Source organism: Aulonocara stuartgranti (genome assembly GCF_965226115.1).
Source record: "Aulonocara stuartgranti genome assembly, chromosome: 23".
NCBI classification, from domain to species: domain Eukaryota; kingdom Metazoa; phylum Chordata; class Actinopteri; order Cichliformes; family Cichlidae; genus Aulonocara; species Aulonocara stuartgranti.
This window is the reverse complement of record NC_138958.1, coordinates 42,075,438-42,093,654: the sequence shown is the minus strand read 5'-3', so window position 1 is coordinate 42,093,654 and position 18,217 is coordinate 42,075,438. Positions and strand designations below refer to the sequence as shown.

Sequence of the window (18,217 nt, the reverse complement as noted above, 5' to 3'; positions counted from 1 at the left end):
GTATTGTAGGACAGAAAGTTAGCCTCATTATGTGCCCGTGCTTCCTAAACACTTTGAGTTGCAACACTAACTGAAATCAAATAAGTGTGACTGTTATTAGCTGACAGACCCTTCCCCTCCTCAGATAAGTAAGACAGTGAGTGAGGAATTCATACTTCATGTATACGTAGATCAACCTGTAGATCCATGAAGTCTAATCTGAGCTGTCTGTTCAATTCAAATCCCTCTTTTCCATGATGTGTGTCCTGTAGTGTACTGTCCAACTACTCTGTCCACATCCTTTCATCCTTTAATCCTGAAGCACTCATCCTCTCTCTATGTGCAGCAAACTCTGAGTCTTAATCTGTTTTCTGTCTCATTTTTTATTTAAACTGGATCAAATGTAACAAGTCACTTGGATGAGTGACGAAACGTTTCTCCCACTGACAACGCTACGTCCAGATGAACAGAATCAACTTTTTGGGATTTCCTTACCTGGATCATTGAGCAAAGTCATAAACAGTGATACGCTGTCAGTATATGCAGATGTCCACAAGGTGGCATCATTACATTACACATGCACGTGCACATAGGCTACTACAAACACAGTTGTGACATTTTACAATTCACATCACACCTGGAGTTTGATGTTTTACAGTGAAGGGAATCACTGGAAGGGTTTTGGGAGTCGGCCCACACGTTCTACTACTATAAATGTGACTTATGACTTCCCTGTGCACTTTTTAATCACTGCAAGCATCTGCACATGATCTGAACTTTGATTATATGGATTTTATATACATCCAGCATGTGGTACAGAAGCAGCAACAAATATATTGTCCAGTGCACAGTTGTGGGAATCTTTAAATCTGAAAGAAGAAAAAACACATGAAAATACGCAAGTCCTGAACTTTCACTCTCACAGCAAATATACAGCATGAACCCTTCCCATCGAGAAGAGCATATTTTCCCTCAAAACAAGGAGCAAAGAGAGCAGAAAGCTCTTAATGTACTGACACAAAGATTAAACAGTCATTCTTTACAAAGGCGCCCACATTGTACGGCCTGAGTTACTACAGAAGATGTAAACAGTCCGACTTCCTGTCTGTCCCACCTTCTCTGGGTAACTTTTTTTAAAAATCTACTTACAAAACAACAAAGTCTGGAGATGTTTTGATGGTGTTTTAGTTCGATTAAATTATTGCTTAATCAGCTGGTATTTCAGATTAAGGTTTGTACATCTGGTTTAGTCACTTCATGTCAACCACATGCTCATTATTATTTATTCAGACTGTGTATTTGAGGTCATTTCCTTTAATCTGCCAATTTGTTGTGTGCAGCCAGTTTATCCATTTAACACGAAGCTGAAAAACATAAATGACTTATAGCTGAGGCTGGATGCTGGTGATTGCATTATTTCAAGTCGTCTCTCTTCAGGCCACAGTGTGTACAGATGCCAGGTTTCGGGATGTTGCTCGGCGAGTTGCTGTTTTCAGCCATATTGCTGGTATTGCCAGGTAGTTGCTGCAGGTAGCGGTGGTCATAATAATCAGGCTGTTCCTGTTCTTGATTGCTCCACTGCAAATAAAGCTCCCTCTCATCTGTTAAAATAAGCATAGATTACAAATCAGACCCGGAGAAACACCATCCTCTGTTAAAGTGTTGGTAAGAAAAAAGGTAAAGCCTGCTATTACTGAGAAAATGGCTTTGATGGGGTTGTGTCACAAAAGGATAAATAAAAGGATAAATAAAAATAAGTTGATCTCCTTTGCAGTAAACGTACACAACTAAGACAACGTTGTGGTGTGCCGGAGTTACATGGTTCATGTGGAGTTTGGATCAGACTGCATGTGACCCTGCAGTTTTAGGCCGCTAAATCATTATGTCAGTAAAATTTTAAAAAAGGCTCCAGTTAAGTGTTATCATCTTAAATAAGTAAGAGCATTGCTTGCATTTGCAGCATGGCTTTTTTGAAAGATCAGGTTTAGATGCCTCGTCCATAATTTAACAATATTTTCAAAATATATTTTGAAGTCATCTGCAGTTTGAAATGTCTTTAACCTGCTACCATTACATTAACTTAAGTCTAAATATAAATATAGTGGTCCTAGCACTGCACCTTGGGGAGCTCCACAAGTAACCTTTCAGAAGTTTAGACTGAAATGAAGCTTCTTAAGTAACTAACAGATTATATGCAGTGGTTTTAAAATAACTAAAAAAATAAAAATAAAATCTCACCGTTTAGTCGCACATGCTTTTTTCGTCTGATCCGGATACAACAAACGATGACAATTAGGATCAAAATCAGAACAATACCTGATGAGGATGAAAATAAATTGTATTAGACATGTAAAGTAAAGAGTTTATGTATTTGAATCCTGTGTTCATTGCTTCAAGCTTAATTGCTCTGCATTTCAGCAATGCCACACATGTTAAAATGTAAGGATTACACAGAAGACACAACATACCTGCTCCACCACCCACTAAAACCCAGATGCTAATTCCAAATATTGTTTCAGAGAAAACTTCAGGAATAAACAAGAGAAGAAGAAAAGAATCTTATTATGATATGAGCTCATGAACATTTGGAAAAAGGCAAATTTAAACGTTTGCAGAGTCGACAGCAAGTAATACTTACAAGGCTTATAGCAGATTTGTTGAACAGGCAGACTGATCTCAGAGCCGATGGTGTTAGAAACATTGCAAGAGAAATGGGCGTTTGCCACGTCTTTGGCTACTCTCGTCACCGTCTTCCCTTTTTCTGCCAACTGTTTACCATCCTTAAACCATTCAATCTTCTCATTCTGTGGGAGAAAACACAATTAGTAGATTAGTTGAAGGCTTAGAGTGTGTGTGTGTGTGTGTGTGTGTGTGTGTGTGTGTGTGTGTGTGTGTGTAGTTTTTTGTTTCATTTTGTTTTTCTTGTTTTTCCAGTGCACGGCTCAGAATATAAGAGTATTTTTCTTTTTGTGTGTGTGGTGACTCTGTACAATTAACTGTGGAATTAATAATTTGACAGACAAATTCTTAAATACATTTCAGCATTTTAATCAGTGGGTCGTTGTCTTTGTGTCTTTTGTAAAAAACTAAACTCAACTTAATTAATCAAACTTTAAAACATGAGGCAAAGAGAATGATTGCCAACAGAAGCCGAATGCAGCTGAAATCAGATTAGCTGTATCCCATTTTCTATATTAAAATAATATGTGCACATAAATCTTGCTGTTTCAGCTGCATTTTACAGTCAACACAGTTCAACTGCTTGGTTTCAGTGGAGGTGAAATGAGACCTTTGTCCACAGATTCTTCAGCAGCTTAATTATAAGTTATTTGAGGGACTCACTACATGGAAATATCAATAAAACATGAAATATTGTCCTCACCTGACCAACACTGCAAGTAAAACTGACTCTTGTCTTATTGCCTGTACACGTCATCGTCACATTGGGCTTCTGCACACGGTCTGAGTAAAGACAATTTGATTATATCAACATTATATGAACTGCTGATAATACATTAAAAAAGTAATAAGACTGCATGACAAAATTAGACAGTAACTTTAGTATATCAATGAGCCAGCAGTTTTCTGTGGGTTAAATGTGTGACTAACATAGAAACAGACAGAACACTTGCTATAAAGTACATTTGTATTACCAAAATGAATATATGTATAATGTGTTGTTACTTACCTAATACACACAAACGCACACTCGGTAAGTTTCCCCCCACATTTATTCCATCTTCACTGGTAACCTCTGGGATGTATCGTCCTGACTTGTCTTTGGTGAGTTGTTTTCGCTTTAGTGATCCAGTTGAATCAACATCATCATTTTTCCCTGTGATCACCTGTTTCTTTCTGCGATAAAAGATTACTCTTGTGTCCTTGAGCCATTTCAGGTTATCTGATTCCTTCAACTCATATCTAAGTGGCACAGTAAAGCTTGATCCTGTTGCAGCGTACACACAATCATCCTGAGAGCCTTTGAAACAGAAAGATGAAGAAAGAGATTAGCCATGTTAGAAAGGCTCTGAATGATTGTATGTCAATTTATAACATTTGAAGGACATTACAAATTTCCAAAGTAGCTGTAAAGAGATCACAATGCACAAAGAAAGTATCAGGCACTAACATTTACATTCTGTTTGCAAATTGTAAAATATTTCTAACTTAGAGGGGACATTAGCAGGTTGTAAACATAAATATACCAAAACTAATGACTTTGTGCACAGCATCAAACACATTTCCTGCATGTCCAAATGTCTCTGAGTGGCTTTTTTGTAAGAAATTACTAAAAACCCATCAGGAGATGTTCGATACGTTGTTTTAATTTGATAAATCACTGACAATCAGCTGATATTTCAGAATAAGGTTTTTGTCTTTTTTGGTCTTCCCAATAAAAGTCGACTACTGTAGAAGATGATCACGTTTTTAGATTGATCTCTGCGTAGGTTGAGTTCTTTTAATCTGCTACATTTGTGCGTGCGCTACAACAAGTTTATACACTCGCTGTGTAGCTGACAAATGTCTATGATAGGACAGATCACTGAGGCTCAATGATTGTTATCTCATATCCTGTTGTTTCTCTTCAGACCACCGTGCACATTTAAACATAAACTAAACCTAACTTTAGTTTGTCGTCAGTTGTGAGCACCAGATAATATTTTTTAAAGGCACATGGCATTTCTTCATGATTATGAGACACTGAGAAGACAATTAGACGTACTCAGTAAAATGGATTTTGCAATCACTGAACAACTTGACAGTTTCATTTTCTATTAGGGGAACCCACAGGAAATCAGAGGTTATATCAGTCGTCTGCTCAAGAGTCACAACATTAATATTTTCCAAAGTGATAACAAGAAAATAAGCTTCTTGTTATCACTAATTTTGAGACGCTAGTCAAAGCTGGTTGAGTGCCTTTGTTCAGAGGCAGTCACAAAGTGACTCGTGGGTAATTGCCCCACACCTTTCATGTAGCAAAAAAGGAAGAGAAAAGGCATTATCTTTTAAAATTTTAACCATAAGTTTTCTGTTTCTCTCCATCTTAACCACAAGCGGTTCTCAAGACTCTAACCCAGAGAGCTCTGAGCGTCTGCCCGTGACCGTTACCACTTCCCTGTGACTCTTGCATGCCTTTCCTAAAAAATGCCTCTCACAACTTTACAGTTGCAGAAAAGACAAAAAGGCATTTATCTTTATAACTGTCATGTGAGAATGTCTTTTTCTCTTTTTTTGTAAAAATTGTAAAGATTGTAAAATTCAAACACAACCAGTCAACATGATGCATGACCTGCAAAGAAAACTGTCAAAAGGCATCACTGACATCGTGTGAAGATCACTTATTCCTGTAAATAGTGCTGAAATAATCAAAACATTCAATGTAAAACTAAGAAGAAGTGAAGTGATGCAGTTTATGACTTATAGATTCCACAGAGTGGGGTGAAGCGCTGCAGCGCTACGCCCCACTCTGTGTGTGGTTGACTTCAACCTACGTGGATTTTGTTACTCATCATTTAAATGATTTTTTTTAAATTCAAAAGTCTTTATGTAAAGACAGTGATAACTTTAATTAAGTCCAGTCCAGTGAAGACAAACTAGTTTTTCTTTTTAGTCAGCACTGTTCAGTTTCTGAGTCCTCTATTGAGGAATGAAGCCAAATTTGCATTTCATAAGTAAGAAACTGTTAATGATGGTAAATGACAGCGCAGAATAACAAACAATTAACGAGATGAAATTGAATCTAAGTTTTTAAATAAAATAATTATATTTATGCTTTAGTTCATCAACTACAATTAAATGAAGGCATTTTTACGTGGGAGCTTTTTAGTGGGAGCTTCGTACAGAAAAAAAGGACTGCATGCTACATAGCAACAGATCAAATGTCTGTGATATGTTAAAAAATTATTCAGTGTGCAGCTAAACACTGATAAATGATTTTATCTTTCAAAAACATTTGAATTTTGACACTTAACATTTGAAATTAAAGCCATAAACTTTGGATTTTAAAGCTAATTGCTTATACAGTTCACCAAAAACTACACCTGACAGCATACAGAGATGAAGTGTAGCGTACCTGTGGAGGCAGTGATGAAGCAGCAGAGCAGAACCACAGCGATGGTGGCAGCAGAAGCCATCTTCTTCTTCACTGTTGTCATCACATTCAGCTAACAGCCTCTTTCCATTTTAGAGGTTGTTTCCTGTCAGAGCATGGTATCATCACGTTTACGTGCGTGCGCATGTATGGTTTTGAAGGGAAGTGATCCAAGAGGCCTCGTCTGCTTTCACAGATAAAGAACAAAGTAAGTGTGACACTTAGAACAAAGACTTTGCTTTTTTAGGTTTCTTGCTTCAGCAAATATATTTAAATATAATCTCCAGTTAGAGATGTTCAAGAGGTAACCGAAAACTCAAATACAAACTGTCCTAATTTGGGTGATAATTTGTAATTTAGACATAAAATATAAATGTATGTTTTTCTGAAATGACTTCCTCTTAAAATCTGATAATACAAACTGATTTTTCTTGTTACTGCTACAGCGTCCTTTTTGTTGGTGTTTTTCCTTTCACTGTCAAGCAAAGAAAATGAATATTCCACCATTATTTTGTAAAATTAAAAGTGCATTTTATTTTAAATAATTGAAAATAAACACCTCTGTGAGTGTAATGTGGCCAATAAAGTATGTATTCTTAATTTCAGGAGATTCGGGGTGTCCCATGAAGCAAGATTAATGGGTTATTGAGATAAGCTGAACGTGAGTCAGAGCTCAAACTCTGCATCATGTTGTCACTGAAACTTTTAAGTACTCCTGTTTTGGACGTTGATGCAGAAAATGTTATCATGAAGAATACCAACTGAGCACTAATGATTGTTATTGAGGTAGGGAGTGAGTAGCTTTGCCCTCTGCAGTTTGTGTGTAAGTGCAAAAGCTTACAGCACCTGGTATTCCCAGGCGGTCTCCCATCCAAGTACTGACCAGGCCCGACCCTGCTTAGTTTCCGAGATCAGACGAGATCAGGCGTGTTCAGGGTGGTATGGCCGTAAGCCAGAAAGGACGTCCGAAACTGCATTTTTGAGGCTGACAAAAATGTCCTATGTAACAATTCTAATGCATGCGAGTACAAGAGAGGAAGACACCCAACAATGAGTTGAAACATTAACTTGTTTTTTATTCCTGCTTAAAACAGATTATTATGGATTTCAAAATCTTATTTTAAAATAGACAGAAACTGCTAAATTAGGCACACTTGTAATTATCCAATTTTTTTTGCATTAAAAAAAATCTAAATCTGTGTTTTATTACTTGTTTACTTATGTTTAATGTCAGAAAAAGTAATAATGATTTAACTTAATTTAACTTAATTAAAACAAAGATAAAACATACATCTTAAGATGTAAATCAATCACTGTACAGGTCACTTAATAATTTACAGACATACATACACATTTCATACATTTAAAGACCTTTATGTGCCATCATATTCAAAAATTTGTATTAAAAAAATAAAATGACTGTTAAATTAGAAATTATTATTAAAATTAATCTCTGGTGGACCGACCACCAACAGGAGCTATTGCAGGTGTTCGGCAGCAGTTTGGGGTGGAGGCTCTGGTCCGATCTCCGGCTGGTAACACTGGCTTTAAATACCCAGAGCATCACCTGTCTGATGGAGAAGGAGCCTGAGGTAGGTGGGGGTGAGGTTGAGGAACACTTACTGGAGATTCATATATATCTTCATGAAGGTCCAGAGCCTTTGATTGGACGCATTGCCAGACTGTGTGTCAGCAGCAGAACCCTCTGTAATAATAAATTAATTATAAATCCATAAATATACAGTTGTGTCATTTTAGGTTTGACATTTTTAAAGGGAATCACTGAAGAGGTTTTGGGAGGCGGCCCACACGTTCTACTACTATAAATGTGACTTATGACTTCCCCGTGCAGTTTTTAATCACTGCAAGCGTCTGCACATCGTCTGAACTTTGGTTATACGAATCTTATATTAGATTTATTTTATATTATGTCCAGTGGTACAAAATCAGCAACAAATATATCATCATCTCTTAAAGTGTTGGTATTACTGAGAAAATGGCTTTGATGGGGTTGTGTCAACTAAACACAAAAGGATTTTTTTTTAAAAAGGATAAATAAAAATAATTTGATCTCCTTTGCAGTAAACATACACAACTAAGACAATGTTGTGGTGTGCTGGAGTTACATGGTTCATGTGGAATTTGGATCAGACCCCGACACCCCCACCCATCCTATGTGACATGACAGAGGTGATTTCTGTAGATATGTGACCCTGCAGTTTTAGGCCGCTCAATCATTATGTCAGTAAAATTTAAAAAAAATAAACCTTCCATTTAAGTGTTATCATTTTGAATAAGTAAGAGCATTGCTTCCATTTGCAGCATGGGTTTTTTGAAAGATCAGGTTTAGATGCCTCGTCCATAATTTAACAATATTTTCAAAATATATTTAAATCATCTGCAGTCTGAAATGTTTTAACCTGCTACCTTAAGTCTAAATATAAATATAGTAGTCCTAGCACTGCACCTTGGGGAGCTCCACAAGTAACCTTTCAGAAGATTAGACTGAAATGAAGCTTCTTAAGTAACTAACATATTATATGCAGTGGTTTTAAAATAACTAAAAATAAACAAATAAATTCTCACCGTTTGGCAGCACATGCTCTTTTGGTCTGGTGCTGACACAACAAATGATGACAATTAGGATGATCAGAAGAGTAACTGATGAGGATGAAAATAAATTGTATTAGACATGTAAAGTAAAGAGTTTATGTATTTGAATCCTGTGTTCATTGCTTCAAGCTTAATTGCTCTGCATTTCAGCAATGCCACACATGTTAAAATGTAAGGATTACACAGAAGACACAACATACCTGCTCCACAACCCAGTAAAAGCCAGATTTCTGTCATTGTTTCAGGGAAAAACTTCAGGAATAAAACAAGAGAAGAAGAAAAGAATCTTAATATGATATGAGCTCAATACAATGACTACTTCAGTTCATGAAGATTTGAAAAAGGCAAATTTGAACATTTGTACAGCTGATAGTAATTAAGTAATACTTACCGGGCTTATAGCAGATTTGTTGAACAGGCAGACTGATCTCAGAGCCGATGGTGTTAGAAATATTGCAAGAGAAATGGGCGTTTACCACGTCTTTGCCTACTCTCGTCAGCGTCTTGTCTTTTTCTGCCAACTGTTTACCATCCATAAATCATTTGATCATACAAATGTTTTCATTCTGTGGGAAAAAAAACCCACAATTTGTGGATTATTTGAAGGCTCAGAGTTCAACAACAAAACAGTCCTATAAAGAACATACAATTGTCCCAGGGTTTGATTGTTTAATTATCCAATGCTTGTTTGTGGGTGTATTTTGTTTTATTCGTTTTGTTTTTCGTTTTGGGTTTTCCAGTGCAAAGTTCAGCCAAAATATATGAATGTTTTTGTTCTTTTTCATTTTGTGTGTGGTGACAATTAATGAACACAACATTAAGAACTAATAAAAATCACTAAACACATTTATAATAGCAGAATTATGATTCTTAAACATATTTCATATTTTTAATCAGTGGGTCGAGGCTCTGAGTGTTTTGTAAACATCTCAACTTATTATCGAGCTTAACTTTAAAACACGAGAAAAAGAGAATGATTGCCAACAGCAGTCAAGTGTGGCTAAATTAACAACTCGGTTTATTTTGTTTTACACTCGGGATTATTTTCCATCTTATGTAATAAAATAATGAAGACATACAAAGTCAAACCTTGCTGTTTCAGCAGCATCTTATTGTTGTTTCTCTTCTGACCACCATGCTCATTTAAACGTAAGCTAAACATGACTTCAGTTTGTTCTTCTTAACCCGCCCCTTAATGATCTTAACCACAAGTGGTACTCAACAGTGCGAACCATTGAGGCCTCTGAATGCCTGCCAACGACCATTACCACTTCCCTGTAACTCCTGCATGAAAATGTGTTTCCTGAAAAATGCCAAAGTTTTACAGCTGCATAATCAAAACATTCAAAGCAAAACTAAGAAGAAGTGAAGTGATGCAGTTCATGACTTATAGATTCCACACATGGAGGTGAAGCAGAGGAACACTGTGTGTGGTTGACTATAAACTACATGGATTATGTTACTCAACATGTAAATGTATTTTTTATGGAATCGAATGTCTTTATGTAAAGACTGATATTTTAAAAATAAGTAGAATTACTCATGCAGTGCAGTAATAAAACACTGCATGCTACATAGCAACAGTGTCTGTGATGTGTTAAAACATTATTCAGTCTGCAAAAACTACACCTGACAGCATACAGAGATGAAGTGTAGCGTACCTGTGGAGGCAGTGATGAAGCAGCAGAGCAGAACCACAGCGATGGTGGCAGCAGAAGCCATCTTCTTCTTCACCATTCTCATCACATTCAGCTAACAGCCGCTTTCCATTTTAGAGGCTGTTTCCTGTCAGAGCATGGCATCATCACATGTGCGTGATACAAGAGGCCTCGTCTGCTTTCATAGATAAAGAACAAAGCAAATGTGACACTTAGAACAAAGACTGTGCTTTTTAAGTTTTCTTGCCTCAGCAAATATATTTAAATATAATCTGTGATCTCCAGTTAGAGATGTTCAAGAGGTTCTGTCCTGTCCTAATTTGGGTGATAAATTTAGTTTTTTGATTATCACTCTGTAAGGAAAGTAAATGAAATGAAACTAGAGATGAAATTGAATATCCCATTATGATGTTATAAACTAAAAAAGTGTTTTAATATGTTAAATAAAGTTATGGAATTTTGTTTTTAAATTTAAGGTCATTTTGGTGTCCCATCAGTTTGCTTACCAGCATCTTATGGGGGTGGATGATGCTGTTATTTACCTGTGCTCACTCTCACCTGCATGTTGCTGGTGCCATTGTGAGGAACTTGTTTTGGGGGTGTTTCTACTGCCTTATGTACCATCTAACCACTTTTACTGCTCAGGATTGGTGTCACCACATCTACTGTCTCCTGGGTTACTAACTGTCAGTGAGAGAGGCCTCAGTTTGTACAAATGTGGGCTTCCCTGTCTGGTGTGGTTAGTTAGCTTTACTGGGGCATCACAGAGGATGGTACTGGTCTCATTCTCGTTTAGTCTGTAAACCTCAAATTTCCGGCATAACACTAGCACATGCCACCTGCAGAAGTTCTCTGATGACACTGTGGTGGTTGCAGTCACCTACTTCTGAATGTCAACGAGGTAAACAGATGGTGGTTAACTACTGGAGGAAAAAAACAAAGCCCATTAATACCACGGGTGAGGATCTGGAAACAGTGGCCAGCTACAGGTACTTATTGTTAACTTTTACTCACAAATGAAAAACTTGATTCAAGGACCAACAGTGATGTTGTGTACAAGAAGTGGGCGACAGGACTGTTTCTTGGAGAAGCTCAGATCCTTTAGCATGTGCAGTAAGATGTTGGAGGTGGCAAGTGGTGCTTACTTGGTATTAGGTTGGAACCAAGTCACAATTGTGAATTGTGACTTACAATTGCCTTGCAATCAAAAGTGTTCATACAGAGATTGTACTGCACACTCAACCTCTGAGCGGCCACTTTTTCACTGCAACTACTTGGCAAATGCAAAGAAGTTCAGTGCAATCACGAAGCATCCACAGATTGTTTTCCTAGCTGCAAGGATGTTGCCATCCTGTATTTTTACGTGTTTTGTTGTATACTTGTAACACGCAGACACTAAAGCAGCTCCCCTTGCGTTGGTGCCAGGTAAAATAACAACTGGGGGCCAGAACAATGGTCCCAGAAGTGGCCCTGGCTTATAGCCATGGCAACCCTCTACCAACCCAGCTGCAACCAGTAAACGACAGTGGAGACTCTGCTGCCAATCACACGCGTTGTCTCCTACTGTTCCTTGCTGTCAGGACTGGGTCGCCATGTCACGTTGGCCGTCTAGCATTCCTCCTCCAGTGCTCAGCTAGCCTGCTTTTAAAAGGTCTTTACACAGCTGATAGGCCACCTCTGGACACACCCATGCCTCAGCATGTGATCCCTATCAGCTAATTTGTCCCATGCACAGCCAGTCCACAGTGGATTAAAAGAATATTATGCAACAACACTAAAATACTCAATATAAATATCAGGATAAAACCATGCAATATAAATATCACAATAAAATCATGCAAATAAAATCAACACTATGTACCAATACACAGTATGGTCCAAAACAACAAAACATAAAAACACAATTTTCCACTGTGTGACAAACTCATTTGAATGCATTGTTGTTGTTGTTTTTTTTTTTTAAAAACGTAAATATACAGATGACTTCTGGTTTGCTGCGGGGATTTTCAGATCAGGTTTATCATGACAAACTATGACAGTGCTTATTCAGAGATTTCAATGCCAATCTGTGTTTCCTTTCATCATCTGAATCTGGCTCTGATTTCATCGAACCTTTAGAGTCTTTTAATCAGACGCAACAGGGGAAGCATGTTCGCCCATGAAGATGGGAACACATTTGAGTTGGTGATCTCCTGATGTGTGTGTGGATGATGTCACTCTTTCCAGATTCCAGTTATTTCTCAAAACCCCAAAATCATCTGCAATGATTTGCTCCTGTTCACTAAATTCGAGTTACATTTATGTTATGTTACATTTATCTCAGCAACAGCGAACACAACTTCACCACAGACGAGCTTGTAAGCACGTTTAACAATCATTTAACAAGCATTTTGGTTTTGATATCCCCATTCTGGAGGAATGTCAATGAGGAATTAAGAATTTTGAAGAGGAAATGCAGAAAGGCCAAGAGGAAGTGCAAAAGGGCAAATTAATTGCTTCTGCCATAACTAGGGAAGCGAGGAACATCAGTCTGTCACAGTTCATCGCTAACCAAGGCTATCCATCAATAAAAATCAGTCGTTGGTCCTTCCATAGTAAAGTGTGAAAGTGATTAATTTAATCACAAAATTCCAGAATTCCATCCCAAGTTTGAGGCTGAGTCAACAAAGCCAAATCTTAAATCAGTTCAGAGAAACCTTGGAAGATGCTATGACGCTTTCTAATTCTTCCACCTGCCTGTCAAACTGTAGCACTGCTTGGTTTTTAAAAGGTGTGTTCTGGACAGCTGGTTCTGATATTTTAATTATTATAAACTACTTTCTGTGATCTGGGATTTTCCTATTTGAAATATCAGTCTACCTTTTTGAAGAAACCCTCTCTCGATCCCCTGAGTTTATGTTCAAGATTTGATTTTTATCCAGAAATCTCAAAAAAGATTGTTGTCACTTGGCGCAGCGGTCCACAATCCCCGGCCAACGGACCGGTACCGGTCCATGAGTAGTTTGGTACCGGGCCGCGAGAGTTGAGGCTCGAGTGTGAAATTTATGGTTTTATCAGATTTTATTGTTATGGGACACATGGGTCTTTTCCCATGTGTTATGAATAAATCTTCCTTTTACTGGTACCGGTACTGTTTTTAGTTGTTGTATTTATCCGCAACACCTTAAAGGCTTGTCCGTGAAAATATTGTTGGACATAAACCAGTCCATGGTCCAAAAAAGGTTGGGTACCGCTGACTTAGCAGACTCATTTGATGAATAGAAAGCAGATCTTTGCTCTCATTGTAGGTCTGAAAACTCTCAGGTCAAGGTCTCAAAAGGTTTGCTGCTTGCTGCTGACTCTGGGTTCTTCTCTGTTTTCATTTTTCTTGACTTCAGTTCAGCCTTTGATACTGTGGACCAAAATATTTTCTTCACATGTCTGAGAAGCAGTGCTGGCATCAGTGATGTCGTGCCTCATGCCTCATGTTCCTGTGCTGCTACTTCTTGTGGAGTTCCACAGGGGTCTATTTTGGGTCCACTTTTATTTATGATCTACATGCTGCACTTTGGACAAATTCTGTGCTGATATAGCTTGGATGTTCTCTGCTACACGGACAATGCACAACCCTACATCACTAGTGATGGCTCTCATATTAGGTTTTGTCTGGCCTACTATGATAATAAGACCTAATACATTTTCTAAAACTAAAATAATTGTAGTTACACATTCTCTGCCCAGCACCGTTGATGTTTCCTTTAATCTGGGGTTTGTACCCAAAAATGTCTGCAAACCAAGGGGAAATCTAGGTTAGACACCTGTTAGCTCTCAGGTTTGTCAAGCCACAGACCACCACAGGTGCTTTAAAATTCTCCAGTCCTCTTTTATTCAGCTTTGACAGGTATGTCAACTGTGTTAATTTCGGTCTCATTCTAACTTAGAAAAGGTCATACATGCTATTATTTCTTTTATACTTAACTACTGTAATGTAGTTTACAGTGTGCAGGCTACAATTCTCAAAACACATAACAAAGGAAGCGACTACATTATACCAGTTCTTGCAGCTCTTTGATAACTACCTGTTCTGAGCCATATCAGTGAAACATGATTATCTTGTCATTTCCTTTTTTTGAGCATGTTAGGAATGTCAGGACTTTTTCCAGTTATGATCAGATGTATTTTATGTGTATTTAAGACAAATAAACATCTCTGTGTGCATACTGTGAGAATCCTTCCTGTAGTCGTTTGAGTAGAAAAGTATTACTTGGTAAAAAATGTCACTTCTCACTTGTGGTTAACAGGTACCTGTATATACTGGTTTCAGTGTGTGGGTTTCACATCACAGAGCACTGACAGTTTGTTTTTGGTTTTGTTTTTTGTACTTAAACTTGTTACTTGTTACTGTGTTTACATGCAGCTGGTGTGGGAACAAAACTCTGCTTTTTGCGGAAACGTTAAGCAGGATTTGACAAAATGACTGTTGCAATCCTAAAACCATTATTTCCAGTGCCTTGTGCAATACAATTATCCCCAAATTTCAAGTATATCAGTTGGCATGGAAGGCAAAATGAAGAAGAAGTTGGTCTCCAGTGTCTAAGTTCACTCAGTTACACAACCTTTGAGTTTGTATCGAGACCTCAGGAGAAAAAGCAGTCCGTCCTATGTAGTAAACTGCATATGCACATCACATTTGGTCAGTTGATAACATCTTGAAAAGCTATTACTGAACATGCATCACAGGAAATGGGTCCAAGGTTAAATGTCATCAGTTTTTGCTTTTGATGGTTTTTTTTCCAATACTGAATCCTGCTGTTTGAAGTATTTTTTAAGTAGCATTTAGAGTTTTAGAAGTACTTTTATCTCCATAACTATTTATCAGATTAAAATGTTTTCACATAACGTGAATTCAACATGATGGGTCACCGTTTGTGAACATTTGCACAGCTCATTGTGTCAGCCAAAACCACAAGAAGCAACAGCAATATCACGTATCGCTTATCAAAAATACCATGAAAACAAAACAAAACAAAAAGAAAAGACCTTAAATTAGGTCAGCGGTTGTCAAACTTTTTCTAGCTTGAGAAAAAATATGTGCAGTTGTAAAAATCTTCCCGGGTTTGTTTACTGATCTAGTAGAAAAGGTGCCAGCTGAGCATCCTGCACTGTTTTCAGTTTCCACAGCTGTTCCACTGTGTGACTGTTAATATTAATGTAGCTTTGAAGATGACATAAAAACACTCACAGTTTGACAAATGCTCGGTTACTGCTGATGCTTTGCAACATAAGAACTTAATATCTTTCCTCAAAACTGTAAAGACAACAAAGCTTTTAATAAGAATACACAAAGCTCTAAAGAGTGATGCTCTAACAGTGCCGCAGTTGTCCACAGGGTGACGCCATTACATTACACATGCATGCAGTACAAACAGCTGCTGAAAACATGAAGAACCTATAAGGTATTATGATTTTAATACTGGATAAATTATACATTTACACAAACAGGATTTATGTGAGTAGCTGAATAAATTGGTGTAAAACCGCGTCCACTTCTCACAATGAGAAACCAGTAGGCTTAAATCATATTAATAACATTTACAAGCTTTTGTTTCATGTTGTCACTTTGTGTCAGTGTGTGGTTGTTTCAGTCTTTGGAACCACAGAGGTTTCCTTGTACGCTTTTGACCCCGTAATGCCTGCACTGTGCAAAATCGGACAGGAAAATTCTGCATTTTTAAAACCCAGAGACTTTAAACGATTTAATGATTCTTAAATCTATTATTCTGCAAGGCTTTTAACGGTAGAAATGTTTTGCTTATATAAAAGAAGAACAGAGGTTTAGGTAAAAACAGCTTCTGGTTATATTATTCCCAGTTTAATATGTGGTTAAAATTGATTTGTTGTCAACTTGAAACACAGCTTTTCTCTTCTTTCCACGAGTCCTGATGTGATCTTGTGATGGAGACAGACTGACTCGTTTCCTCTGAGGGGCACAGATGACCCTCTGCCGTTAAATGGGCCTTTATAAATAGATCAGTTATTTTTCCGCTGCTCCGGTCCAACACGTCTGTACATCAGATGGACACAAACCCCTTTAGACACCCCAGCATCCAATCGCAATCCACTACATTGATTGCAACAGCCAATCAGAGCATTTCGGATGAGTTCATCATCATATGAAAATACTTTAAATAACCGCAGCCAATCATTTATTTCATCTGTTCTGCGTCAAACCAGAGTGGTCATCACTTTTGGATCATGGGGGGGGGGATGAACAGACTGTCCTAAAACTAAAGAGAACATTTAAACTGCAGCACCTGGGCCCCTTTTTTAAGTGGATCCCAGAGTCCCAGAGGTGCATGACCTTCGACAAGCACATACTCTGAGCGTGTGACCTAAACAGCAGAGATCCCTGTGATATTAAGTGAAATATAAATCCGTCATGCACATCACATGTGCAGTGTGAGGCTTTAGAGTGCAGGGAGTCGCCGGGGAGGTTTGAAGAGTCAGCCCACATTTCCTGCCACACAGCTAAGCCTCTGCTTCAGCGGGCTCGTACGTATCATGCATCACTTCATTAGCATGAAAGTAAAAGACAGACGCTGTGGCATCTAAATTACAGGGAAGTCTTTTCAGAGAACCCCTGTCAGAGAGCTGTTCAGTCAGGTCTGCTATACTTTTGAAGAGGCCTTTGTAGAGTCTTTTTATAGACTCCATGTGAAGACACGATATTGTACCAGTGGAAACAACACCCACAGAGCGCTAATGACGCCCAGTGATAAGGACATTTAGTTATGCTTGTGGGAAGTATGGCACGTACTACCTGTAATCACTGGTAATAATAGATTTTTTTTCAAAACTGGATCAGAGACTTCTTTTGTTGAACTATTGGGTCAATTAACTACATGTCAAGATGCATCTTTTTCCCTCAGCTTGCTGCTTGTTGGGTTTCAGACTCACACAGGTGGGTGTGGGGATAGCTTATTGCTAGCTTATTGCTATTCTTTCACCTAAAAAGAATAGCAATAGCTAAGCACCTAAAAACACAGAAGACATCTGACATACTGAGTGTTTCCTCTTCACTCTCTGTGTGTTTATTAAATCGCTCTGCATTGAATCATTAATTATTAATAATCTCTCTCTGTCTGCGACAGCGTGTCTATTGTCCTGTCTCCTTCCCCTAACCACCAATGCATTGAGGCAGATGGCCGCCCCTCTTGAAGCCTGGTTCTGCTGGAGGTTTCTTCCTGTTAAAATTGAGTTTCACCCTCCACTGTCGCCAAGTGCTTGCTCATCTAACTGTTGGAGTTTTTTCTGTATTATTCTACGGTATATATCTTACAATATAAAGCACCTCGATTTGACTTTTTTTTTTTCTTATTTATTGCTATATAAATAAAACTAAATTAAACTGAATCACGTCATTGTAATATCAAGGATGTTTGCAGGTCTTACCTAAAACCAGTGCTTAAGAAACTTATACCATGTCTGCAAAATCTTTGATTGTTCCCTAAAAAAGGAAGAGAAGAGAGGAGGACGAGGAGGCAGACTGATAGAGGAGATTTTAGTGCCAAGTAACATTAGCAACAGTAACAACAACAACATCAGTGGTGACATCAGCGCTTTCACTAGTTTCTGTGACTCAGTGCACTCCTGCCGAAATGAGGGTCCCATTCTGAAAAGTAGCTGTCGCTTCCTTTCTGTGTTTTCTGGAAATATAAACTACAAGCCTTGTTTTTGGCCCCGAATCCCATTTGTCTGCAACAAAGATAAACACTGTTTAATGTATGAGCACACAAGAAAAGTGAAGCCACGAAGAAGGTCTGTATTCTGGTGGTACATGATTGTTTAGTCATCATCTTTCCTATTTTTCCCTTGTAATCTAAGCAGCTCCTCCACC

The 18,217-nt window shown here is 38.0% G+C and overlaps 1 protein-coding gene and 1 long non-coding RNA gene across 2 annotated transcripts; both read right to left on the bottom strand.

Annotated features, from left to right (window-relative positions):
* Positions 1 to 342: 342 nt before the first annotated feature.
* Positions 343 to 6,416, bottom strand: LOC309701239 (T-cell surface antigen CD2-like). The gene is made up of 7 exons (XM_082525334.1): positions 6,053 to 6,416; positions 3,668 to 3,958; positions 3,362 to 3,441; positions 2,618 to 2,783; positions 2,448 to 2,504; positions 2,218 to 2,295; positions 343 to 1,580 (listed from the first exon to the last, which is right to left on the bottom strand). The coding sequence occupies exons 1-7, from the start codon at positions 6,132 to 6,134 to the stop codon at positions 1,393 to 1,395; spliced, it is 942 nt and encodes a 313-aa protein (XP_082381460.1). The 5' UTR covers positions 6,135 to 6,416; the 3' UTR covers positions 343 to 1,392.
* Positions 6,417 to 7,193: 777 nt separating this feature from the next.
* On the bottom strand, positions 7,194 to 9,248 carry LOC309699908. The gene is made up of 3 exons (XR_014274528.1): positions 8,884 to 9,248; positions 8,657 to 8,731; positions 7,194 to 7,775 (listed from the first exon to the last, which is right to left on the bottom strand). It is a non-coding gene; the product is annotated as an uncharacterized lncRNA (long non-coding RNA).
* Between the last annotated feature and the right edge of the window lie 8,969 nt (positions 9,249 to 18,217).